This window comes from Psittacula echo, assembly GCF_963264785.1.
Source record: "Psittacula echo genome assembly, chromosome: 4".
NCBI classification, from domain to species: Eukaryota; Metazoa; Chordata; class Aves; order Psittaciformes; family Psittacidae; genus Psittacula; species Psittacula echo.
In genome coordinates, this window is record NC_137738.1 from 93,045,290 (window position 1) to 93,072,521 (window position 27,232).

The window sequence follows — 27,232 nt, forward strand, 5'->3', positions numbered from 1 at the left end:
GGGAATAAAGACAGCTGAGTTTCTGATGCACAGAAAGTCCTTCACAGTAATAAATAGTGTGTTACATTTAATAACAGCAGCAGTGCTACATACATGGTGTATTTAGCCAGCCAACAAGCCTTGATTATTAGGAGTTTGCTTCCTGAGCCCTGGAGTTACCTGGTCCAGAGCCAGGTGATTCTTCTGGGGTTGCTGCTTCTCCCATTTCCCTCTTGCTTCCAGTTTGCTGTGGGAATGATTTGATCCTGTGCAGCAGTGTAACATGGAAGGTGAATGGGGCTCTGTGTCTGGGGGTTTTGATGTAATTAATTCTTTTAGGCACCCAGGGTTTTGTGTGTTGTATTTAACATAGAAATAGCATGTTAGCAGAAGAAGCTGCCCCTAGCAGCTCTGGGGACCGGGTACTTGCCCTGTTTGTGCCAGCCCTCGTTGTGGGGGTGTGCAGGAATATCATACATCTGCTGCTTTGTCTGTGCAGGGTGGTGTCACCTGCCTGAGAGGGTGCTTTGCCAGTCCCCTTGAGGCATTTGGGGATTTTGTAAAATACATGTCTTAGGTGAAGAAACACGGTTTTCAGGCAGTACAAGTCATGTGCTCCCTCTGTAGCAAGGGAAATGTGCAAGGGAATTTTGTAGCTGCAGAGTTGGGGGATGGAAAGGATGTCCAGGTGTCCTCAGCAAACTGGTATGTCCCGGTTGTGTTGTGCTGGGAGAGCTGAAGGCAGCGCTGGGGCTTTGGGCTCTGGAGGAATTAGGCAGGCCTGGCTCTGCATGGGTGGAGTTGGCTGTTTGTGCTGCTGTGCTGTTTGTGAGCACGTGCGTGAAGAAACCAGAGTATTTCATGCATGACAGACACTTCCCACTCTGGGATCAAGCAGTGTCCGTGGGTTTCAGAGCAAATGCTGCGTGCTTCTTTCTGGCAGCTCCTCTCTGCCCTCTTCTGTTGCTTTGAGACATCACAGGAGCTTCTAGAAGCAGCTGCTTTGTAGAGGAGTGGTGGGTTAAGTAGTCTGTGACCTTTGCAAGAGTGTGTTCAAGCTAGAAAAGAGCCTACGATTCAAAGCATTTCTGCCCTGAGACAGTGAAGGAAGCTGAGGATGGGGAGGAAGGCCAGGATTCGAGAGGGAAGGATGGAGTGGTTCTTCTGAGATTGGAAGGAGAAGTGAGGTCAGGGTTGGAAAGATTGACAGGAGACACTGCACAGTGAGGAAGCAGTGATTCAGATGGGCTTCCAGGTGCCTGTGTTACAGATGAGGTCTGACCCCATCACCTGACAGACCAGGGGAGTGGAACAGTTGAATGAGGAGACCACCATACTTTGCAGAAGAAAAGGGGAGATGGTGAACTGGGAAATTAGTTGATGAACTGGTGAGTTGTGAATGGGATATTTAGGAAAGCCAACACAGCTACTCAGTCAGGAGCCATTCTAGTTGGGTGGAAGCATGGTCTGATGAGTGTGACAAAGATGTGTAACTGATACTCACTTGCATGCAACAGGTAATGCTGGAGTTACCCTGAGGCTTGTGGAGACTTCAAACACTTTCCCACCCCGTCCTGGGTGTCTGCTGTGTTGGGCAGACAGTTGAGGTGGGGTTCCTCTGCAAAGAAGCTTTTAGATGTCTGAACACAAGCTCGTCATCTTTTGCTTCTATGACTTCATTAGGGATGGGGTGTCTAGAGCTGAGATGGGGCTTTCTCTGGAGGTGCCTGCTCCTCCTTGTTGACTGAGCAGGCTTGGCCATCTTTAAAATCAGGGGGTTTTAAAGCTAGGGAAGAGGAGTCCTGTCCTTGCAGCCCTTCTTGTGTCTTGGACCTCCATATGTCAATCAGGAGAAGCATTTGTAGGTTCAGGTCATGAGTTTTTGAGACTGGGAACTGTATTTTCCCAGGTTTGTACAGCATGCCCAGTTTTTCCTTCTTTTGGCTGGTATCCATTAGAGGTCTTCTAATGAAAGTTGACAGTATATGCATAGTTAAATGTACATTTCTTCTGAGTGTTTCCTGCTGTTCTTCATGGTGTTGGCTGTTGTCCTGTTACCTCCGTTGCATTACCCGTTAGGCTGTGAAGCAAATTCTCTATCCCTTAACTCTGGCCTGAGGACATGGCCTGCTCTCAGGTCAGTGGCAGTTGAACAATCTGGACAGATTGGTTTCCCCAGGGTTAACTGGCTTTGCTGGATCTCGCTTTGCTCAAATCCTGTCTTGAGCTCCTGCCCTGTGGAGCAGGAGGGTTGGGGCCTTATGTCTAAACAGGGGAAGTTATTGTCTGCATGGTGATTGCAAGAGCCTCCTTGCCCTGATTTTGTAGTCCCTACAGTTGCAGGACCCTGCTGTTGTGCTGGGGCACCCCCTCCACGTTTGCCAGCGTGTCCCCCCTGAAACATAGTGTTGCTTCCAGCAGCAGCCAGAGAGGGGCCCCCGTGGAGGTCTTTTGCCTGGCTTGCTTTAGGCTGCATGGTGGGACTGTGGCCAAAAGTGATGTCACTGCACATTAAGGGCTCTATTGTCCTCCCACTCCCTCCCTCCAAAAAACTCCATTGTAAGCCAGATGCTCTGTGTGAAAAACCCTTTCTGCTAAAAAAGGATGTGTGATGAGGGTGTAAGAGGTGCTTCAAGCTGGAGAATGTCATGGTAGAGCTTTTTGCTGCCTTTCCACCAAAGGGAAGGTGCTGTGGTATCTCTTTAAGTGACAACCTGAATGACAGCAATTAGAGTGCCTCTTTTTTTTTTCTTCCTTTTGTTTTTTTTCTTTTGTCTTGGTCTCTTTTGTCCAAGAAAGGTGCAACAATCCTGTGTTAAGAAAACTTGCAGCTGATTTGGGCTGCCTTTTGAAATAGCAGATTGGGCAACAAGGGTGGTCGTTTGGCAGATCCCTGTGTGTTGACTGAACTTCTGGGGCAGGATTTTTTTGTTCATGTTTTGTTCAGATGAGCTCAATTTTTGGAGAGGGTGGATCCCTCGCTACAACTTGAAGTAAGGCTGGGTGTACACCACTGATTTGTTTTAGGAGTTTATTCTAGCATAATCCTCACTTGGTGTACACTGTAGAAAGAATTTCATCTTTTTTGATTGATGAATATTGCATGCATTTATATGGATGCCATTGTAATGAAGCAGCAGTCATATGCCTCATTAAAGAAGGTGTTGCCACCTTCAGCAGCATTGACTAGGTACAGGTTTGGCTAGTTGGAAATGAAACTATGAAATGTGATGAGTCAAACATACTTAAAGGAAAGAGATTGGTTTGAAGCCAAGGCTGCAGACCACAAGAACTTTGAGGCACAAGTACATGCAGCCTTTGGAGCAGTGACATAGGAAAGTCATAGCAAGTATTGCTTACCTGCCTCTTAATGTAGACCTCTCCCTACTCTGTCCTGGGTTTTCTTAAAAACAAGCATGTGCTGCCCTTGATATTAAACATTGCAAATTAGAAGCAAGTTTTCAACTCAGTTTTTCTTCAGAACTTGGTGTCCTAAATGCCACATTCCCGTTTGGTCCCCCAACCATCTATGGCGATCACAGTCTAGTTCTTAAAGAAGCTAAAAGAAAAGTCTTCTTGATGTTAATTTTTCTATAGAGAAAACTGAGAGATGATTTCCCCCCCCCCCCCTTTTCTCCATTGCCTTTAAACCCAATGGCAATGTTTCCTTTTCAGCTACTTTTGTGCCTTTGTAGACTTAATTCTTTCAGGTTTGGGGGGGGGGGGTTGTTGGTTTGTTTGAGGGGGTTGGTTTATTTGTTTGGGGGGGGGGGATGTTGGGTTTTTAGGTGGGTGTTTTTTTCTTGTTTGTTTGTTTTTATACATGTTGCCTCTTTTTGCCAAACTGCTGCTTTTACTTTCTCTCCAATCAGTGTAACAAAAGCTGACACCTGGCCCTGCATGTTTATCTTATCAGTGTGTGGGGCTGGAGGAAGGAAGCATCAGTAGGACTGGGAACTTCTATCCCCAGGTTTCCCACGTGTTGTAAGTGGAGACATTCCTGTGTTTCCTTGCCTCAGAACAGGTTGGAATAACAAGGAGTGTTGCTCTTTGAGCAGGAATATGCATTTTCCTTTCATTACCATTCATTTTTGTTTTGTTGATGGAGGGAACTTGCTAAGAGGATGTTCTCTTATCCGGGGCTGGGTCCTGTTTCCCACCCGACATTCCTTGGCGTGGCTTGGGGCCCATGATGTGCTTTGTATCAGTCACCCAAATTTGGTTTGGTTTGAATGCAAATTGACTCCCCTGGGCTGGAGCAGGACGACTCTGGGGCTGGAACGGATGCGGCCCTATCACACATCTGCCAGACGAGCCTTATTTGGAGCGTCCGATCCCAAAGGCAGGAGGAGGCTCGGGAGCCCACAGGTGCATGAGTTGCCCAATTTTTATCATCTGTTTCCTGGCTCGCCTCCTGCTGATGCAAAACCTGTGGTGCATGTGGGAGGTGAAGAAATGAATGTGAGAGCAGTAAGATCAGCCACCTCTCAGGTGATCTGCACCGAAGTGTGGGGTTTTTCTTCCTCCTCCTTTTCAAGACAGAGCTGTCTTCCCAGCACTGCTTTCTTAGGACATACCTTTGCGGATGTGTGCAGGCAGACCTGTGCTTGCCCTGCCTACACTCCAAGCTGCCTGGCCCTGACCCAGGGCAGATCCTGGAAGCCATGTAGCTGCATTAGCACAGCACAGTGCCCAGGCTGACAGCTCTGCCTCTCAGAAGGGCCTAGAGCTGTGCTGGTGTGATTTATAAGGCTTTTGGGCTGGAGGTGGTTTGTATCCAGGCAGCTCACAGCATGGATGAAGCACACGTGGACACGAATAAAGACCCTTAGTTTTTCGCTTTTATGGCTGTATTTGCTCAAGTCTTTAGAGAAACTATGCTTTCAGCCATTGGCATTGAAATAACAGCCTTTGAACTTCTGGGTATTTTTTCTTTAGCTGAGGGCTGATAGATGAATTGTTTGTGGAATATGGTCCTAGGGCCGTTCCTTCAGCTAGCCAGCAAAGAGTGCTATGACCACATGGCTACATACCCCTGAACTGCACAGGCATCTGCAGGAGACCAAGCAACCTGGTGGCTGCTGGGCTTTGCATTGACATTCACAGAATTCCTGCTGGTAGCCAGGTTGGGCTGCTCCCTAGTGTTGGTGCATGCCTTAGTTCTCTGAGGAACTCTGTGCAGGCAAGAGGAGGAGGGAGTTGGTTTGTGTCTTCAGGTCTATACCCAAGTCCTTTTATTTAGGCCTGATGGGTCCTTTACTCGTTCCTCTGGTTTTTAATCTGCGCTTGTAGCCTCAGAGGCTCCTCTTCACATCAGGTTGGTTGAGGGTTTCTATGATCCCTTGTCTTGCAAAAAGTGAAGATAACTTGTAGATCAAGTCAGCTGTGCAGTGACTTCTGCCCTCCTGGCCAGAGACCACAGAAATGGTTTCCTTGTTGCTCCAAAGAAAAGCAAAATATAAAAGGCAGTATAGGTCCAGTGAGTCCAGTTGTGCAAGGGCTGCACATAACCTCAGGCTGATCATTGCGTAGGATGTCTGATGATCCATCTTTTGTGTGGGGAAAATGGTCCCAGGACCCACTGGAATCCCTTTGCCTACTGTGTCCTGGGTAGAATATTGAAATTATTTGACCAAGGTCAGGAAGAAAACATATCCAACTGGGGAAAACTGCATCCAGCTGCATTCCCTTTTCCCTGGTTGCTGTATTGTAGGCTCCAAACTCTGTATTCTATACAAACACGGTAATCCAAAATCAAAAGCATCCTATATTGAACTTAAAAGATAGTTTTAAGTTTAATGTAACATTAAAATAAGAGAATTTTGCCTACTAGTGCTAGAAAAAAGCTAAAGTTCTTTATCTGAATGCTCAATAGAGAAAGAAATACCCAGTAGACTTGGATTATTGAGTGATGTCTTCATCCTCTGGGTACGAAAATATAATGGAGCATAAATAGGAAGTGAATTCAATTTAACTGTCTTCTGTTGAAATGAAAACTACGTGGAGCAAGGTGATCAGACTGCAATAGTTCCAAGTCCATCCATACAGGGTCTTATCCAGGAGGATGTACAAGACTGCATGATAGGGAGATCTGTTACATGGCCATTGTGGTCTTACCCATACCTGTATTTGCTGAGGACTGGCTTATGGTGTGCTAATAGCTACCTGAGTTGCTTGCCATTAGCTGTGGGAACTCCAGACATTGCTGATGTGTACCTAGCTATCGTTCCTCTTCAACTTCGCTTCGCAGTGAGTCTGAAGGGGCTGTACAAGGTGACATTTCATATGCTGCTGCATATGTAGCCTTTGGCATAATCAAAATTGCTGGTGCTTTTTGTGTGACAGAGCACAGTGTCCAAGATAAACTAAGAAGAGATCTGGGTATGCAAGCCTTCATTTAGAAAAGGCATCTTTCATCTCGCTGACAGCGAGGTTCCTGCAGCACTTTGATTGTCCTTTAATTATGTCTGTTTTTCCTGGTTTGTTTGAAAGGCAGATCTTGTTAGAAAAAGGTGCTGTGTGGAAAGAACTTGGCTGTCTCTGCTGCCCTTCCTTGAGGGCACGCAGGAGAGCTGCTGGATTAATTCTTTTTTCCTGCATTATTAAAATGAAAGGTTGTTTCTCGTAGTGTGGACATAGCGTGGTGTGTTCTTCCCCAGTCAGGCAAGGAGAGGCACAAGTGGTCTGGTGGTTAAAGCAGACCAAAAAATCATGAGGTCTGGCTTCTTCTCACACTGACATCCAGTGTGATCCCAAAGGAGGTGCTTTAATCCTTCTGCCTTTGGTCTTTTGGTGTGTGCTGCTGGGCTGTTGCTTGTCTGCCCCAAAGGCTGCAGGAAACCCAACCTGGCGTGGGGTGGAGGAGGCTCTCTAGCCTGTTGGGGTGAATGTCATATCGGGGGGGGGGACGACGTTAGCAGCTGGTACCAGCTCACAGGTTTCATGCTGTTTGGTGTTTTATGTGAAACCTCGCCACTGTGGAGCCATTTGTCTCAATGAGAATCTCAGCTTTCAATAATAATAATAATAATAACAATTAAAACGGCATGAAAAAAATCAACAAAAAAGAAAAGGAAAATAAAGCTTGGCTTTGGTTGGAGAGAAAAGCCTGGAAATAGGATTCAAATACAGACTAAAGGCTTAAGTGCCAAACAAGCAAAGTAACTTGAGAACAGGTTTCTAATCCTTTTAGAGATCTCAGTTTTAAAGAAAATCTGTGTAACTTTTGAGGGTTTGACAGGCTCTATTTTAAGTGCTGTCTTCATGTCGAATCTTGGGAGGTGAGATGAAATTTTTTTTAAAAGTAACAACAAATCTTAATATAGCTGAGAATGCGGAACTGCCCTCAGAAAAATAGGTTGGACACATGAAAAGGAATCTTGCTCAGCAGGCTGAAGACGCAGAGCAACTTCTGCGGTTACGTTTTTCTTTCTTCTGGCAATTTTGGGGTGGGGATGTAGCTGCCGCAGTCACTAGGCCTTACACTTCTTTTTGAGCACAAGTCAAATCTTCCTGAACAAAAACCACACCTGGCTGAAACTGTTGTAGCCCCGGCTGGAGAAGCTGTTCACTTAAACTCTGTTTTTGTGGCACTTGAGGCAACCTGAAGCTGCTTAAAAGTAGGAGTTACAGGATGGGTGGGGAGAAGTAGGTGATCCTTTTGAACTGAAATGGCTTTGTTACGGACAGGAGAAGACAAGCTGGCTCTCTGTTGCTTCAGAGAGGTGATTAGGTTTTAGTTGTCATCTCCTGCCTGGAGTCCTGAAGACTTAAATGGCATGAAAATGAAGTCAGCTGTGTAAAGCCAAAGCTAATCAAATGAGGAGACTCTAAAGTAGGAGGATAATTAATCTATGTTATCTGACAGGCAATCCCAAATTCCCATGGGATGCCCGTGCAGCTCCACTGTAGCAGCATGTGTCTTGTCATGCTGAGACCAACCATTCTACCTTCAGCCCAGTGTGCTGCATGGGCTTTGCAAGGCTCCTAAGCCATGAAAACTGAAAACCTGCATTCCCAGAAGAAAAGTGGCACTGCTTGCAAGGGAACTGCGAGGTAGTTGATGCTGCACATTGAGTCCGCTGGTGTCCAGTGGTGTGAAACGCAGATGGGGGATTTCACAGAAGTTGGGAGGGTGTGGTGGACCTGCTGGCATGGCTGCTCAGGCAGGTTTTCTCAAAGAACAAGGTAATTTCTTCATGCAGAAGTGAGGGCTGGGTGTGAATATTCAGGATGGGCAAATAAATTTAAAATGTAATATGTAAAAATATGCAAACACCAGAGTTGATGCTCTTTTAAGAAACAAACCCCCTGCTTAGGGAACACAGTTCTTCAGGCTGTGCATACATCTGATTACCTAGCTTCTAAGCACCTGGAAGCAGCTCCTCAAACTCCATGAAGCTTTCCACCTGGTGTGTTCCAGCGCTGCAAGCAAAATGCCCTTGTAAAGCTGAAGGCAGCAGAAAGTGAAGGGGGTGGATAAAAGCTAGCAAAGCCATTGTTGGGGTTAGTCTGGGCAAGGTTGAGAAGAGCTTATTTGAAAATCATTTTCCTGGTTATGATTTGTGATGTACTTAATGTTTTCAGAAATGCCATCTTGGCACAGCATGGGTTTGGGATGCTGGGATACAGGCATTGAGCAAGGGCTCACCTTTGGCACTGATGTCATAGGATCATAGAATAGTTAGGGTTGGAAAGGACCTTAAGATCATCTAGTTCCAACCCCCCTGCCATGGGCAGGGACACCTCTCCCTAAACCATGCTACCCAAGGCCTCATCCAGCCTGGCCTTGAACACTGCCAGGGTGGAGCATTCACAACTTCCTTGGGCAACCCATTCCAGTGCCTCACCACCCTCTCAGTAAAGAATTTCTTCCTTATATCCAATCTAAACTTCCCCTGTTTAAGTTTTAACCTGTTACCCCTTGTCCTACCACTACGGTCCTTAAAGAAGGGTCCCTCCCCAGCATCCTTGTAGGCCCCCTTCAGATACTGGAAGGCTGCTATGAGGTCTCCACACAGCCTTCTCTTCTCCAGGCTGAACAGCCCCAACTTTCTCAGCCTGTCTCCATACGGGAGGTGCTCCAGTCCCCTGATCGTCCTCGTGGCCCTCCTCTGGACTTGTTCCAACAGTTCCATGTCCTTTTTATGTTGAGGACACCAGAACTGCACACAATACTCCGAGTGAGGTCTCACGAGTCGAGGGGCAGGATCACCTCCTTCGACCTGCTGGTCACGCTTCCTTTTGATGCAGCCCAGGATACGGTTGGCTTTCTGGGCTGCGAGCGCACACTGAAGCCAGCTCATGTTCATTTTCAAATTGAGCAACACCCCCAAGTCCTTCTCTGCAGGGCTGCTCTGAATCTCTTCTCTGCCCAACCTGTAGCTGTGCCTGGGATTCCTCCGACCCAGCAAGGTGTCCCTGCAAGGTGTCCTTGGCTTGGGCCGCTGCAGGATAAGTAGCACAGGTCAGGATGGCTGGGGATGGGGTTCTGCCCAGATGCCATGTGGGCATGAGTTAGCTGTTTCTTCACACATCTCCCTGTCCCTTTGCACAAGCAGGACTTGGCAGGGGCATTGCCAGTGCTGTGAGACTGTTTGCTGAGCTGGTGTGAGAGGAGCCGGTGCTCTCAGGGCCTGCCAGAAATTGCATGTGAATCTTGGATGTTCAGACATGTTATTACAAGAGAAGGCACCTCTACTGTTCTTCACCATCCCCACCAAGCTTTTCATACTACTGTCTATGGGGGAAGTTATTACACTTCCATTTCCCCTCTTTTGTTAAAACTAATAAAGGATGTTGCAGAACCTGTGTGAAGAAGCCCATGATAAGCACTTTGCAAAACCACAAACCCAGAAGCTTTTCAAAACCTACGTTGAGTCTTTGCAACACCGGGATTGCGCCGGGAGGTGGCACTAACTCACTGTGGAGACTCAAATGGGTGCTTAGTGGTAGCAGCACAGTAAGTGATCAGGCAGTGATCCTGCGAAATCTCTGGCAAGGTGCTTCTGGCTCCCAAGGCTTTTGATTATTCTTTGAAGGCTGGGTTCCCAGCCTTTATTCATGAGGCGGAGAGGAGCCGTTGCAGGTCTTGGTAGGTCATAAATTCCTGGTAATTAATCATTGTAGCTGCCTCTGAGGTGTGCCAGTAATGAGGACTCTGTCTGGGGAGAAAAGCCTGGCACTCAGCAAGCTCATGTGGATGCAAAGTACACTGGTCTGTCCATATCTGCACAGGGATATTTTTTCGTTCTTTTAAGCAGCATTGGCCTTGTTCTGTGGTTGTGTTTGGGGTTTTTTTTTTAAGCAGTTATGAAATGAAATTAGTTATATTCAAAATCACTCAATTTTCCCCACAATTCAATTTTTATAAGAATAATGAAAATTTTTCTCTTTCCCTTTTGATATGAACATTAACAGGATATTGTAGGTCTTATTGAGGAATATTTGAAATAGTGTTCATCTTTCTAGGCGTAAAGCCCTGAAACACTCTTACTGCGATAATGGTGTTATTCTTGTGTTTAAAGGTAACGTGTTGCCTAATACATTTTTTAAAGGTTTTAATATTACTTACAAGCAACACCCAACAAAAACCACCCAAGTAGTTTCACGCATAAGCTGTGCTCACAGCAGCTTATGTAAAACTTGTGGAAAGCTTTGCTATAACTTGCCCAAAGTAACATAATTCTTTTGAAGCATGGTTGTGTTCTTATGGTAAGACACTGGGCAGTGGGAATTGGGTGTAAGAGGATTCCTGTTGCTAAAAGTTTAATTGGAGAGTTCATGGGCAGAATATTCTGGGAAAGATGGGAGGACTCTGCACGAAGTTTGAAGAGTTCATTGAAATTCCTTCCGGAAAAAGTGGCTTTATCCCCTGCAGTGGCTTTATATAAAGAATTAAGGATGTTGTACTGCTGCTCAGGGATTTTACTTGATCTCTCAGAAGAAAGATGCTCCATCCCTGGCGGTGTTCAAGGCCAGGTTGGACAGAGCCTTGGGTGACATGGTTTAGCGTGAGGTGTCCCTGCCCATGGCAGAGGGGTTGAAACTAGATAATCTTAAGGTCCTTTCCAACCCTAACTATTCTGTGATTCTAAAGAAGGTCCTGCTTGCAGTGCAAGGACGAATAGTTAGATCTCAGCACTCCCTGAGTAGTCTCTTGCTCAGCAGCCAGCCAGGACTCTGTGTGTCACTACTGATGGGTGCTGCTCTCCTCTTCTGCAGGTTTTCATTTCTGTGAACTGCCTCAGCACGGATTTCTCCTCTCAGAAGGGAGTTAAAGGCCTGCCTCTGAATCTTCAGATTGACACCTATAGCTACAATAACAGGAGTAACAAACCTGTCCATAGAGCCTACTGCCAGATTAAAGTCTTCTGTGACAAGGTAAGATTGGGTCAGTGTGCCAATGACCCTTTGGGAGAGGTTGGTCAACAGCTTAGCAGCGTTTTTTCCTTGATTTTACTTTTCTTCCCCTAATTCTGCCGCTTGCTGTTTTGGCTTCCTGAAAACTCTCATCTGTGTTCAGCCTTGGCAAGGAAAAAAGCTCAACCTCTTCTACTTGACTCAGGTTATGCCATGGTGTTTTGGTAACCTCAGATGAATTTGCTGTTTTCAATATGCTGGAGTGCTGAGAAGTGTCCTTGAGCATTGACTTTGGAGAAAGGCCAGTCAGTGGCAGAAGACTGTCGATAGTCCTGGGAAGTTCTGCAGAGTGTTCTCAAGTAGGAGAAGTCATTGCAATTGATTAGGGCAAGTGGAGGCTTGTCTTTTTGCTGAAGCTGTGTAGTGTTTTTCCTTTTACATGTCTTTGTGCATTCTTAGTGCACTTGTTGTAAGAAAAGCCCACTAATTTGTACATATGTCTCTGGGATACAGCAGTATAATGAAGCCCATTTACAAGTTGGGTGGGTGCTGTAGTTTGATTGCTCTGTCAAATGGATTTAGCACACAGAGAATTAATAACCTTTCCCAAAGCCCCTGTTCACCAGAAGCTGTGAAAGAGACATAGCAGGAGCTGAGCTGAAAGCAGTTGTAAAAGCTTAAGTGAGTTTGCAAAAGAAAGGATATTTCCCAATCTTTGTAACCTGTTCCTACCTGAAGAGTCTTTTGAAGGATCAGAGCAAGTAATGTGCAATGTATTTCCAGAGTGACCAAGATCTTTCTAGGCTGGGATAAATGCTGCCTGGACTTCCCTAGTCCTTCTGGTTGCTGAGAATCACACCAGTTTCCTATTTTGCTGGCATCCTACTTGATTAGGGCCTCTGGTTCTTTACATCCAGATTGTTTTCAGAGTACAGACTCCTTGTGAGTGACATCTCAGATCTATCTCTGTGCAGCTGCAGGTCTGAGATGGGCTCATAACCCCTACTCTTGAGTCCTGTGCTACCTTTGCTCAGGTCCCATACTGTGCGGTCTCGCCTTGTCATCCCCCAGGACACTGCCGCGAAGACTTGTCTCACATGCTGTTACCACTTCCCTCCCAAAATAGATGGGAGTCTCTATCATCTACCTCTACTGTAGCATCCTATTGACTCATTCTCCCATGTTTTATTGTCCATCTATATGCTTTTAAATAGGTCTGTCCTGGGTTCAGCAGTAGCAGTCATTTTTTTCCTTCTTAGTAGCTGGTACAGTGCTGTGTTTTTGACTCTTAGCCTGAGAGCAACGCTGATAACACCGATGTTTTTAGTTGCTGCTAAGTAGTGTTTAGTCTGACCAAGGACTTTGTGAGTCTCATGCTCTGCCAGGGAGGAGGGGAAGCTGGGAGGAAGCAGAGACAGGACACCTGACCCAAACTAACCAAAAAGGTATTCCATACCACAGCACGTCATGCCCAGTATAAAAACTGGGGGCAGTTACCTGGAAGGGCTAGATCACTGCTCAGGTCAGGCTGGGTATCGGTCAGCGGGTGGTGAGCAGTTGCATTCTCTTCCCTTGTTATTTCCCTTATCATTATTATTATTGGTGGTAGCAGCAGTGGTTTGTGTTATACCTTAGTTACTGGACTGTTCTTATCTCAACCCGTGGGAGTTAACATTCCTTTGATTCTCCTCCCCATCCCTGCGGGAGCAGGGGAAGGAAGGAGAGGGGAGTGAGTGAGCGGCTGTGTGGTTCTGGGTTGCTGGCTGGGCTCAAACCACAACAAGGTCCCTCTGCTTTTCTGCATGGTTGGGAGAAGCTGCCTGTAGCCACCTCATTGAATCAAACTCTGCTATTTGCGTGTCTTCCTTCAAGCGCCTCCTGAGATGGCTTCTGTTGTGATGATCTCTGCAAAGAATTTTCTAGGGAGTTAATGAATGCTCTCCAGAGCTATCTTAAAGACTTGCCAGTGAGCCTGGTCAGCTTGGGTCTTATGGGCTTTTTCAGGCCTTTCCACCTGCCTCTTCTATTTTTCTTTTCTTTTTCTCCTCTAAAATGAAACTGAGACAAGAGTGCTATCTGAAGCTCTTTCATTATCTGGGAGTCTGGTGTGTTATCAGCCTGGGTTCTGTACAATGCCAGTGAGTATAGGCTTGGTGCAGGGAAGGGGAGGATCTTTTAACCATAAGTTGTCTGATCAGTTACTGATGCTGTGCTAAAATTACTGACAAGCTTGTGCCACTGCTAGTAAGAGAAATCGGTTAATGAAAGAGCAGATGTGTAGTCAGGACATAGCTTAAAGGAAACCATTTCAGTCTACCGTAAATTTCAGCAAATCTAGTAATACAGAAATACTGTGTACAGTAATACTATAATACAGTATTATTAATACAGTAATGTCAGTTTGTCTTTGATTTTTATTTGAGATTTTGACCCTTTCTCTTTATTCCTCCAGATACTTTGCAAGTTGAATTGAAAGAGGGAGGGAAGGAGAAAAGATTATTTTTCTGTACTTAATCTGACCGTTGTTTGTTCTGTGAGCATGCAACCAGTGTGAGGTTGGTGCCTGAAGATTCTGCAATTTGCATTTATAGAAATGGTGTTGGAGTTTGCTGCCTTTCAGATCCTGTTCAGGTCTGGCAGTGGGAGCTGGGGACAGAGGTCAACAAGCAGAGTACTATTTGTCACCACACTGAATCAAACTCTGTACTCTGATGCTTGTTTGAGGCACTTGTTTGCTTCTGTGAGCAGACCTGGGTCCTTACAGCTGCAGGTACTGACTCATGGTGCTGGATTGACCATGGCTGGACACCAGGTGCCCACCAGAGTTAGTGTTGTCCTCTGGGACCTGCTGTTTCTCATGTAGTGATGGGCAGTGCTGTGAGAAGGTTTTTGTGAGATGGTAGTTACAAGCGAGATGCTGTTGGAAGGACAGAGGGTGCAAGGCAGGTGGAGGCAGCATTGATGTGGATGGACAGCAACACTAAGAGTGTTCCTTCTGTTGCATGATCATAGACTGGTTTGGGTTGCAAAGGACCTGAAAGATCATCCACTTCCAACCCCCTGCCATGGGCAGGGACATGTTCAATAGACCAAATTGCTCAAAGCCCCATCCAGCCTGGCCTTGTGGCTGCCCATCCCTGGCAGTGTCCAGCTTCTCTGGGCAACCTGTGCCAGTGTCTCCCTACTCTCATAGTAAAAGAAAAGCTGTCAAGCTGAGATGTTGTGACTCTTCTGGTAAGGGAAGTTGCAGCGGGGTGTGGGTCCAGCTGTGCTGAGGTTCAAGTGGGATGTCGTCACTGTAGTGGGCTGTATCGGCTCTATGGGGTCAATCAAAGCTAGCGATGCCTGTCTTCATTACTGATTTTTTTCTCTTTTCCACAGCAGCTGCCTGAAGCTGCTTGTGTCCCTTCTGCTGTGAGGGAGAAAAGGTGATATATGTTAATGCATATCAAATATCTAGGCTAATTTTCCTTTTTGATGCTGGTGCAGATGTGCCCTCTGCTACCTACTAGGCATAGACATCCTGTCACCTACAGGGTGTTGATTTACTGGGAGTTTAGGAGGGCTGTTGCCCTTCTCCAGTGCTGCACAGCATTAGACACTGTTTCCCACCCCATCGCTACATGCTTCTTTAACATCTTCTTTGCCATAGCTAACCTTGTCTTCCCAAGCACCATGCAAGGATGCGGGTGTGTTTTGGCAGCTTTGCAGGGGTGGGAATGAGAAATAATGGCTTCCTGTGGCCAGATAACTGTTACCTTTTACTCTGCTATGCAGGAGGGTGTTGGGAGACAGGTAGAACTTGTGTATATCAGTTTGGGCAGTGATCTGGTGGTGGCACCAGGATTGAATGCTTGGGGATCTACTTGGGCTTATTGCCTCGTGCAACCAACAACATGACATACCTGACTTGACCCACAGTCATGTGTGAGGTCTGGGCAGAGCTGGAGGAGTGAACACGATTCCAATACAAACCATGTCCCTTCTCTGTCACAGCTGTCTGTGCCTTGCAGAAAATATGTCTCTCTCCCCACTGCTGCTTGGTTTGAAGAGCCGGGAACCATGCAGGCATGAACCCAGTTAGGTATCTGTGGGTTCCACCATAGTCTGTCTCCGATACAAAGAGAAGAAATAATGCCTGCTTCTTAAAATGATGCATGCCTGCAGCTTCGGAGCAGTGAAGGGTGGTACAACTGCTACCAGCTCCATGTGTGGCGTGCAGGAAGGTATCTTGCACTTGGTGATCCAGGTGTGGCGTGACTTTTAGGGATCGTGATTTAATGATGATCTAGTGAACTCTTAAACTGAGGGGACTTGTAATTTTTTGTTTTAAATACTTCAAATATATATATCTATGTAACACTTTATAAAGTTGTTATAGCTGTAGGTATCTTTTGTCATCCTATCCTTATCTGACGTGAAAGAAAAGCGTTTGCGTCTTGGATATGGTGGGAGATTTCATTAGATGACAGGACTCAAAAGTAAAAACATCCCCAGAGTTGGCACTCTCTGGCAAACCTGCAGCTTGGGTACCGTGGAGCTGACCTCCGCAAACGCAGCTCTGAAGAATCGGTGCTCCTGCCTCCGCAGCTGAAAAAGACAAAAAAGCCTAAAAAGACCTTCTTTCTCCTTCCTTTAATCTCATTTGGCAGGGAGCAGAGAGGAAGATCAGGGATGAAGAGCGAAAGCAAAGCAAAAGAAAAGGCAAGTGCACTGACCCCAGCTCTCAGTTGAATGCCTGTAAGTAGAAATTGTTCCATTAGTGTTTTGAATATTAGATGTCATTTTGGCTACAAATAACTTCTGCAGTAGAACTCGTCTTAAGTGAATTTGTATTGCCTATGGAACAGGGCTTGTTTTAAGCAGTGTCTTATGGAGTCATTAATTGTGTTTTGCAACATACTGAGTCAGTTAGGACTTCACTTCTACATAGCCTTCCTGTCTAAGACAAGGTCCTTCTGCATATTCAATCAGGAATGTGTTTTAGCAGTGGAAGTGACAGGGTGAGAGTGGGATTTTTGGGCACTTGAGAACCCCCTGCAGCTCCAAGTGGCAGAGAGAACTGGAGCTGTTACGAATGTTTCCAGCTTGATCCTAAACTTAGGTTTAACTGAAGTTAAAGATGTGTTTACAACTCTCTGCCCAGGCAGTGGCAGCCTTGGGACTGAGCTTTCAGCCTCCCAGCCCTGCACACACACACTTGTAGAGAGCAGAGTGGTCCTTAGTAAGTAATTCCAGCAGAAGTTGTTTCTGCACATGTGAAAGCCTCAGCAGCATAGTATGTAAAGGCTGTGGAGGCTCTTCCTGCTGAGCATCCTTCCTTTAACTGCTGAAGGTGACTGCAACAGATCCTGTGTTTGGATCACTTAGTTATTCACCAGCAGAGCTGCATAGAGGCTAATGCATCTCCCTGTTCCTGCTGTGCACCGGGCAGATGCATGCTCTCACTTGCTCTGCTCAGTGTTCTGGTCAGAGCTGTGCTATTAACAGTCCAACTGGTTCAACAAGCATGCACCTCACAGCTTGCTGGGCAGGATTTTCCTGACGCAGCAGGTACAGGCTGCTGGAGCAGCTTCAGAAGAAGATAAATGCTGTAAGAGAACCCATTTGCTTAAGGGCAGTTGCAGCAAGGGCTGGGTTTTCAGTTTGTTTTTCCTCAAAGAAAGGTAGGTTTAGCACACTGTTAGTATGTCACACGTGGAGCAGCCCCAGCGGCTCTCAGCAGATTACAGCATGCAGCCCTTGCGTCATGGCAGGAAAATTGCAAACAGCTTCAATGCAGACTTCCAGGACTGTCTGATTTTACAAAAGCTGCTTTCCAAACTGAATTCCCTGGGCTTGGGCTTAGCCTGATATGACCTTTATTTTCCTGGAAAGTACAATCCGTTGCTGTTCAGTTCTTGTGTGGGAAGTTTTTGGTTGCTTTAAGCCATAAGCTGTTGTACCCAGCTCCAGGATCACAAATGCCACGTGCACATGGACTCGTCAACAGCGGAAATAGTTTGTGGCTTTTGGTCAAAGTTATTTTTACAGGGATTGAGTTAGAGTTAAGTTTTTTAGGGAAAAAAAGAAGTGTATTTTGCACTGGGGACATAAGAAGTGGCGTGTTTACAGGTAGCTTGATCCAAAATTGAGATGTTTCCACTTGGTAAAACCAAGTCTTCACTTCGGGGTCAGTTTGACATCAGTGCATCTGAAGTGCAGTTTAAGGCACCTCCTGCCTCACTCTCACCCATCCTTTCTGGGTGAAGCCTGTCCACTTGGTGACTTGTTTACATCAGTTGGTCCATTGTGAGAGCCCAAGTGCTCTGTGAGAGACGGAACTAGAGTCTAAGGGAGGATGAACTAGGGTCTGGCAGCTTATGAGGATGAACAATGCGATGAACAACAATGTAAACTTGGAAATGTGGAATCAAAATGTAACTCTAAATGTATCGTCTTGCAAGAAACAATACTTGTGCTAACTCTGGTATGACAGTGCTTCTGTGGTGCTGACTTTTTGAGAGGCTTCCCGCTGGAACCACATGGGTTGCAAGTTATCTCTGTTGTCTTTCTGCCTTCCCATTAGAGGAAATCCAGCAAACATTTTGAGGGAATCGATAAGGATGAGGGAGAAGCAGGGGCTTGGACTAGCTTTTGCCCTCTGTTTGGGTGGTTTACTTAGTACCTGGAAACCCTAGGTTCCTCTCTTGGGGTGAGTGGTCAGACCTTTCTCCAGCACAGTTTGATATCAGAACGAAGCAAAGCAGCTCACTGGAGAAAACTTGTCCTACTCTGTGAAACAAGCTGTTTCCTCAGGATCCAGGCCCTCATCGGAGAGGTAGACAACCGAGATTCAGACTCCTCTATCACAGGAGCTTCTCCCTTTGACCCTGACTACAGAGTACCCTTGTCCAAGAGTGTATGTGACTTTTAAATGATGTAGGAAAGCCACAGCCCTGTCAGTGCCTTTACTATCCTCTGTTTCAATCTTTGGTCTCTGCAGTTTCTGATGTCAAAGTGCCCATGCTTCCCTCACACAAACGCACGGACATCACTATCTTCAAGCCCTTCATGGATCTAGACACTCAGCCTGTCCTTTTCATTCCTGACGTTCACTTTGCAAATCTTCAGCGTGGGGCTCATGTAAGTAAGGCTCATGAGTGCGGGGATAAGGAGGGTATGGGATATATTTGGAAAAAGCCTGGGATGCTGTGTGTACATACACACGTGTGAAATGCCAGACTGTTTGCATCGATGCTGTAAACACAGGGTGAGTCTCATGTGAGCAAGAGATGTTGCTCCTAGACATGTTAGCTGGGGTTAACTGGGGATGTTTCCTGATTAAATCATCTTTCTATGAACTCCTGTTTCCATGAACCTGAAAGGGTTTTATCACAGCATCTCCAACTGAGAGTTCATTGAATGAGCTGCAGGCCGGTTTCCTGTTGTGGAGGCCATTTGGTTCCTGGTGCGCTGCTGCAGACAGTGGGCTCCTCCAGCCTCCTGCTGCAGGGTGAAAATCCCTTCTGCGAAACTGGCAAGGGTGTGTGTGGCTCTGTGATCCGCTGCCAGAGTGCCCTGCCTCAGCATTCCTGGAAAGTCCCAGCTGACAGGAAACTGGAAGGGAAAAAATGAGACTGCAACCAAGTTTCAAAATCTTGGACTTTGCTGTGCTGGGAGTTCTGGCACCCTCTAACATAATCCAGCCCTCACCTTTTAAGAGTATTGCCTAAAGTCTTAGCAGGAATGGAGAATAAACTTGTGCCCATGAGGCTGACTTTCCTGCATGTGTCCTACAAAGGCTCTAGCACTGAGGTCTGTCAGAAGACTGCGCCAGTCCAGATAGAAAGCTGGTTAGCTCTTGTGTGTTCCTGTGTCTCTCATTTGAGATCCTTTAATGTGCCTTTATCAAAAAAGATAAAGAAGATGCTTACTGGCTTTTGAAAGATTGAGCCAAAGTGTCATTTTTTACAGGGTTGAAAGATAGTAAGAAATGAAATCTAGTTCTGGATAAAATTTTTACTACCCTAACTGCAAGTATTATTTGTGTATTACAATGAAGGCCAATGTTTATTGCTTGGACCAGAGCTTCTTACTTCTAGTAGTGTGGTTGTGACTGGTTCCCTACTTGACACCCTTGGTTTCCCCTAAGTCCTGTACTGATGTGCTTACAAGAGGGTTGGGTGACTGAGCCATCTGCCTGTCCCTGCTGTGGGATCAGGGATTCCCTGTCCTTTAACTCAGTGCTGTTAAACCTCTTCTCATGCTGGATGCAGCATGGTGGTTTTATGCCAATGACTTTTCAGTGCAAACAAAGCTAATGCTATGTTGCTATATTAACAGGTAGCACTTACAGGGATGGGGAGAGCATTGCTGACAAGACCGTGTTACACCAGCTAATGGGTCTGTCCTTAGGCAACTTTGTTCTGTAGCATTCAAAGCCTATTGTGTTTTCTGAGGACTGGGTACCACATCAGGTACTCGCTAGCAATTTCACCATGTGTTTCTCTGCATATGTCAATAAACATCTCCCCTTTGTTTTAAAAGGTCCTACCTGTTGCTTCAGAAGAACTGGAGGGTGAAAGGTAAGAGCTTTGCTACTTCAGCCTACTGATGTCTTGCTCTCAGACAGTGGGATAAGTCCCTGTAATTGTACCAGTAACTTTTTTTCCCTGTCAATGACAGCTCCAACCTGAAGAGAGGAGCCTATATTGGTGAAGAGGACTTTATCGCTACTCCAAATAAGATGGCCAGAATAGAAGAACCAAAAAGAGGTATTATTTTCTTCTTTCAGAGACTGAATTATTGGAATATTTGTCCATCATGATAGAGATGCATCTGAGGTTGAAGAATTTTTTTAGTTTATTTTGGAGTCTATTTCAGCCTGATTATTCTGGCTTTGACTAGTGATAGGGTTTGTACATCAGGATGTAGCTCAGCTCCACAAATCTTCTACAGTGTCAGAATTTCTGGGGTTTTCTGCCAATTCAGACACTAATTGGCTCTGAACCTGTAACAGAGAGGCTTGGAGGAGAGTGAGCAGTTTACCAATCTCCTTGGTGGATTGGGTGAGAGAATTCATCGCATAATCCTCTACAAAATTCTTTGGAAACCTTCTCTAGGACTTCCAGCAATGAACGCCAAGAATTGTTCTGGGTATAAAACCTGCAAAACCAGTACTGGGAAATGGGCTGCTGGCTGCTGAGAGCCCAACTGAGAGAACATTCTGCTTATTTTTAACCTGTTGTTGATCTTTGCAATTTGTTGTGGGATTGGATGTTGCTGTGGTGGTGTGGAAGGAGGTGAGAGGTCCCTTTGGAGTTGGTACAGAGGATTACTTGCCTGATGATGATTATGTGTAGAAGGACCAGTACAAAGAACCAGGAGGATTAAACTTGTGATGTGGAAAAGGTTAAATCTTATGAGTGATCTTAATGGGGCTGCAGTTCTGTAGTCTGGATAAACTAGTAAGGAAGGATTGATTTTATAAAAGGAAATTCTGTTTTATAAAAGGAAATTACTTCCTCATTTTTCTTGTTGCTGTATGCCACAAAATGAGACCTATGGGATTCTGTCACCTTTGGCTGGTGTGTCGTCTGACCTGTGCTGTATCTGAGTGTGTGTGCTGTGTGTGTGCTGCCTGCCTTTTTTACACCTACAGTCCTTTTTTTAAACCTTCCTGTAGCAGAGGAAATCCATCGAGGTGCTGTGCTGCCCTGAGTTCACTTTGGTCAATTAGAAATGCCAGCAATTGTTCCATGTTGCAGGTGTGTCAAAGCTGTGGCTGGTGAACCTTGTAAACAATCCAGGCTGTAATACCTAGTCATTAGAAGATGGATTAAAGACAGCAAAGCTGTTTAAGTCGAAGCTTTCTTGCTCTCATGGCTTATTCCTCAGCCTTAATGCAGTTTTTAATGAGACAGATGTTACATACAATGACTCTGCTAGCTTGAGAACGCTAGGGATGCTTACCTCATTGGGCTCTTTACACTGTCATTCCCCTCCTAGCAGGAGGCTAAGTCTGCACTGCATGTCAGCAGTGGCGGTATGAGTATTGCTGAAACATGGCAAGGGGGAGGAAGGGAGATGAGACAGCACAGGAGCAGCAGAGGATTGTACAAATAAGTTATTTAAAAATGAGGAGGTGGCCAGGATGGCTTCACCTGCTGTGGCAGCATCTGTCAAATCATTTTGCTTATAATGCTTATATGCTATAATCATATTTTCTTGCTTCAAAGTGCAGAAAAATGTTAAGACAAATACTAGTTTGGAAAACATAACAAGGGTTCTGAATGCTTGCCCTTTAAAAATACAACCCACACATTAGGATATAAAAAGCCTTATGGCAAGTGACCTGTAAGATAAGGAGTGACAGGAGACTCTCAAAGCTGTGTTTTGTATTTCTCCTTTCTGTATTTCAAATAACACCTTTTTTTCCCAAATAATAGAGAAAATATCAAATAGAGATTTAAAGTTGTTTTGACAATAAAGATGCTTGAGCATGCAGTATTTCTGTGTGCAAAAGCATGTTTTGAGCTAACCTAGCTATGCATGTTTGTGATATGATCTTCAATGTATGCTGAATGTACTTATGTGTATCTCTTCATAAGATCCTCAGTGTATGTTCATGTGTGCTTAGCCACTATCATATACACATCTTTTCTGAGGAGCAGTTATGCCGTTAACTCCTCTCTCCAATTTGCTTTTCAGTGTTGCTTTATGTGCGAAAAGAGTCAGAGGAAGTCTTCGATGCACTGATGTTAAAGACACCTTCTCTGAAAGGTCTAATGGAAGCGGTAAGTAACAAAGCTGGTTTACGGCCTTTGCCTTCAGTTTGAGAAAAAGCAAGTATAATCCCTTGCTATCTAGTCCTCATATACTGGGCAGTCATAGGAGGTAGACTTTCAGTTGCAGCTTCTGTCCATGTATTCCTGCTCTTCTGGTTAAGAAGCATAAGGCTGATTTCCTTTCAATAACATGAACGTTAATGTAAATAATACTTTACTTCATTATTAAAGGACTTGAGGAAGCTTCCCTTTTAAGTACTTTATCCTACATCTGTGGGATCTGGGTGTAAGAAGGTGTTTCTCAGCCTTCCTGAAAATCCAAGTGTGTCAAGCTTGTTGACTTGGTACATGAGATAGTCCCAAAATGACAGGAGCTGCTGGAGAGAGAGTCTTCCAGGCTTGCTTCTTATGCAGGCTCTGCTTTGGTCAAGCTGCAGAAGCAGCTGTGTAGGTCTTTTCCTAGCTGCATCTAAAAACTGTCAACAGATTCCCACTGTGGATGTCCCTCATGTCAGAGGGTATTTTCATAAGAAGACAGAGTGATATCCAGAATGTGTTCAGTGGTGTGGGTTGTCTCGGGGGGCTCCCCTCCCCTTTCATAACCTGCTTATGAAAAGGTGCTGTCCCAGCTTCTGAGAGCGCCTGAAGACTTTTATATATCAGTGCACATGTGTGTGAAATCACTGTCTGTTACTTGGCTTCCAAAATAGCCTTCCACTGTCCCTGCTGCTGCAGTGCTGCAGAGGAAACAGAGAGCTTAATGCCGAGGAATGCTGTAATGTTTGGCGCGAGCTCAAGGCTGACGTGTCTGGCTGTCTCTTTCTGTGACTAATGCCTTGTTGATGCTCAGAGGATGGAGGCTTTGAAGCTGTACGGCCAGGTTTTGCCAGTAGCTTTGGGACCCAGAGATGTGTCTGTAACCTGAGGCTGTCTCTTTCCTGGCTGTGGGAGCGCAGGCAGGCTGGAGGTAGGGGGATTAAAGGCTATGAAGTCCTCCTTTACCTCGTGGTCCTGAAGGGTGAATTGTTTCACTTGGGACTTCTTAAAGCAGGGAACCAAGAGCTCACAACTGTAGCTTGGAGGAAACCCCCTGTGCTTTTACATCCTGAAAGTGTTTTGGTTTGGTTCTTGCTGTGTTGGTTCGACAGAGCCATTTGGCAAAGTAATACTGACCTCCTGAGTTCTGGAGGTTTGTATGGTGAAGTGCCATGGTGAGTGGCTGTGGTTTCTCATTCAAAGATTATCCTGTTGGGTAAGGAGGAGTTTCTGACCAGCTTGTGTCCTTAGCTGCACAGGTCTTCACTCTGGTGCTGTTTTCTTCCTGCGCCAGCCGCTGTGATGACTAGTTTTCATTTGATCCCTCTGGCACTGAATTACAAATGGGTTTTGGTGTGCTAAGAGAACAGAACCAAGAGAGAAGGAGAACCAGCATGTGGGGTGTTTAGTGTGTGGGCTTTTTGGTGTGGGGCAGGTTGCTGGATGAGGGGTCAGTGGCCAGGTTTAGAACATGGTTAATTTTTTTGCACAGAATTTGGCAAACTGCAGGGGAGGGGTTCTCATCTATAGGCTTATCCTATAGTTCAGCATTTAGTATTGCCTTTATAGGGCAGAGCAGTTGCTTTCATCTGCAGACCTGTGGGGTTTTTTTTGTTCCTTTCTGTAAAATAGGAAGTGGAAGACAATGCCAGCAGCCTGCTTGCTTCACCAGTGCTCGCTTTCTTTTGTTCCAGATCTCTGACAAGTATGACGTGCCCTTTGATAAAATAGGGAAGATCTTCAAAAAATGTAAAAAAGGGTGAGTATGTTCCTACACAGCAGCTGTCTGAGAACATGAACTCCTCTCTTTCAAACCTGTAGGCAAAGCTGCTTCAAAACTCCTCCATGCACTGCACGTATGCAAATGCTGGTTGTGGTATGTGTGTGTGCGTGCCATGTACCCACATTCCAACCTCATTCATAGAGCTGAACACCGGAAGGGTCCCATAGCAACAAGCAGTTTGACTTCCTGGGTAAATACAAGTCATAGAATCTCTCTGAGTTTATTGCTATTTGAACCAGAGTGATCATGTCAGAGGAAGAAGAGTTCCATTTGTTTGAAGACTCCCAGTGGTGAAGAACCTACTTCAACCGATGCTAATGTGTTCCAGTGGTTAACTGGACTTGCTATGTCTGCATTTGGCTACAATTGCTAAGCCTGGTTGTCTTTTTGTGGGCTAAATTGATGAGAACTTTATTGTGAAGTGCCCATTCCCCACAGAGGCCACACTCCACCGTCTGTATTTTTTAGTGTGAATAGTTGATTTCCTGAACATTGTCCACTTTTGGTTTTCCTTTTAATCTTTCAGTAATTTTCTTGGTTTTCTTTTTCTCTAAAGTCAGTTGTGTGTCTCACCCCTTCCCCAGTGCCTCTCTGGCCAGAAAATTACGGCCTTTAATCACCCTAGGAATGTAGTTTCAAGGGTTGTGTTTTCATAGCAGAATAACTGCAAACGTTTTGAATTGATGGTGGGTAAACCACTGCAAAGGACAGCTTTGTGTGTGCATGCACACTCACATGTGTGCGTGCACACAAACACACAGGTATTTGTCCTTCTGGCACATGAATAAGGTGGTCAAACATCAGAGGTTTCTTCCCAGCAAGCTCTGTAGTGTTTTGTGCCCAAGTCTGCAGTTCAGAAGGGTTTCTGCCAGCTCCATGATGTCTCTCCCTCGTCCGGGAGCCAGATTTAACCCTTTTGTTTGAATCCTAGAAGAGGGGCTGTAAGCATTGATGGCAGGTTTGGGAAAAGTCAGCTAGATCTACTGTAGGAAGCAATGAGGCAGAGAGAGGTTAGCAGGGATCTTGTGTTACCCCAGGACAGTCCGGGCTTTGTGAGGTTTCAGGGCACCTTTGCTGTCTTTCACATTTAGATCTATAATATATCCCTGACCTATTTTGTTTTTCCAGGATTCTGGTCAATATGGACGATAACATTGTGAAACACTATTCTAATGAAGATACCTTCCAGTTGCAGATTGAAGAAGTTGGAGGATCTTACAAGCTCACTCTGACTGAGATCTAAGATCACAGATCCTCTGTGGATTTTAAACAAAGGTCTCAAGTGAACATTTTCCCATAATTCAGTATGTTGAGCAAAACACTAATCACCTTCTCCAGAAGAAAGCCAGGTATTGACTTGTTCTGGGGAGCAGAGCAGTGGTTTTGCTTAATATAGTGTGTTTTTGTTCTTTCCAAAGAACATTGTAGTGCTCATGACCTTATCATGACCTTAATCAGCAATTAAATAAGAAAGCATGTATAAAACACTAGTAAATACAGGAGGGGAAAACTCCTGGAAGGTGGCCTTTTAGAGTGGTGATATCTTATTTATCTATTTGGTAGCCATGTTTGAGCCCGTTATCAGCTAATACCATTTTATTGGACTGTTTTCTGCTAGGTAGAACTGCAAAACTACTCACTGATAGTAGTAGGAGTTGTGTGCAGGTTGGAGAAAAGTCTTTCTAATGTTTACTTGTGAACAGGGCAGGCTGTTGAAATCACTTGTGTCACTGGGGGGGGAATGTAAAACTGCCTTGCTTATGAAGAACTCACCTTAGTAACTGTGTGAACTCTCATCAGATGAAGCTATATTGTATATAAGTGCAATATATTTTTGAAGGTCTGTAAATGTGTACATACAACTGATATATAATATATATAAAATATGGTGTTCTGTATATACCGTGAATATATGCAATGAAGCCCATCTAAAAGGATGCCATATACAGAGAAAACAGATATTTAACGTAGCTATTTAAAAATGGACAAACCCTTAAAGTGCACCAAAGGTGAGCACATGTTTGTATGTTCATAGAAGGCACAAGAGACCTGCTTGTTCAACATAGATCTCCCTGTGTGGAAGGAAAAGGTACTGGTTCTCTCCCAAGTGCTTCTGCACAGCCAGGCGATGGCAGTCCTCCTCGTGGGACCTTTAGCCCTGGAACTGCTGCGTACTGCTGCCCTGGGAGGTCATTTGGGCTGAGTCTTGAGAGCTGGGTTCCAAGAAGAGCTGAGCAGATGCAGTTTCCTGGAAATCTCCAAATCTTGGGGGCAGGAAGAAGGTCTCCTGGAGGGTGGATGCTTTTTTCAGCAGCAGTGTACTGTCCGCAGCAGCTTGGGCTGGATGAACTCATGGGTTGGAGCCAACTTGCAAGGCCTAGGATGTCAACAGCTGGAAGTTCTCAGGCAAGGCTTTTGAGAGAGGAGGGTGGCATCCCAGCTCATCAGGCCAAGCTTTAGCAAGGAATAGGGGCTTGTAACTGCTTCCTGATGCATTGACCCACTGCTGAGGTGGAGAGATCAAAAAGGCAGCTAGTAGCAGGCAATCTGAGCATAGCCCCAGATACTGCTCAGCATTAGAGTATACAGTATTTACTCATAATGTGCGTGTGCTTATGAAGAAAGGCACCCTCTGGTTAGCAGCAACTTAAAGTTAGCTCAATTTAAACAGCAGTACTTGGCTGTAAGGAAGAACCTGCATTACAGGGCAAGCAGATGAGCCATGAGTACCAGGTTCAGTGTCAGTGCTTTTGTTAGGGATCCAGATAATAAAAGAAGGGTTTATAACATCTTCAGGCAGCAAAAAGCTGCATGTGCCTCACCTGAAGGTCAACCTAGATAGGCTGGAGAAATAGTCCTGAAAAGTGGGATATGATTCTACTTAATGGTTAACGATTCTACTTAATGTATATTGTGACTGAATGTTGTTCAGCTGCATCGTGTTGCTATTTGGAAGAGGGAGGCAAATGCCAGGTTGAGCTGATAAATGGGAGCATGGCCTGCAGGAAATTGGAGACCCGCCTTTTGCTCTACTTGGCATTGCCGAGGCCTCCACTGGAGCGCTGTTCCCTTCCAGCAGGGCAGCTTCCTATCAGGTGTCTTAGGGAAGCCAGAGCACATCGTTCCAAGGAGGACAGGCTGGGTGAGTCACCTGGAGAGGGGTCATCTCTGTGAGCAAGGATGCAGGTGAGAGGAGTGGCCTCCCAACACGTGGAAGCATTTTCCTGGTTCCATCGCAAGCACAATGAGAAGTATTGGGTGTAAACTGCAGAGGTTCAGGGTAGGTGTCACAGCAGTTTTCTCT

The 27,232-nt window shown here is 45.5% G+C and overlaps 1 protein-coding gene across 1 annotated transcript in view; it reads left to right on the top strand.

The window, feature by feature from the left end:
• Positions 1-25,171, top strand: part of GRHL1 (grainyhead like transcription factor 1) — a gene marked incomplete at its 3' end in the record, with an annotated part of 36,684 nt that extends 11,513 nt beyond the window's left edge. Inside the window, exons 8-15 of the mRNA XM_080615506.1 lie at positions 11,203-11,361; positions 15,993-16,044; positions 18,326-18,465; positions 19,870-19,907; positions 20,008-20,096; positions 22,033-22,118; positions 23,840-23,904; positions 25,057-25,171. Coding sequence (XP_080471632.1) covers positions 11,203-11,361; positions 15,993-16,044; positions 18,326-18,465; positions 19,870-19,907; positions 20,008-20,096; positions 22,033-22,118; positions 23,840-23,904; positions 25,057-25,171 — 744 coding nt within the window. The remainder of the gene's footprint in view (positions 1-11,202; positions 11,362-15,992; positions 16,045-18,325; positions 18,466-19,869; positions 19,908-20,007; positions 20,097-22,032; positions 22,119-23,839; positions 23,905-25,056) is intronic.
• Between the last annotated feature and the right edge of the window lie 2,061 nt (positions 25,172-27,232).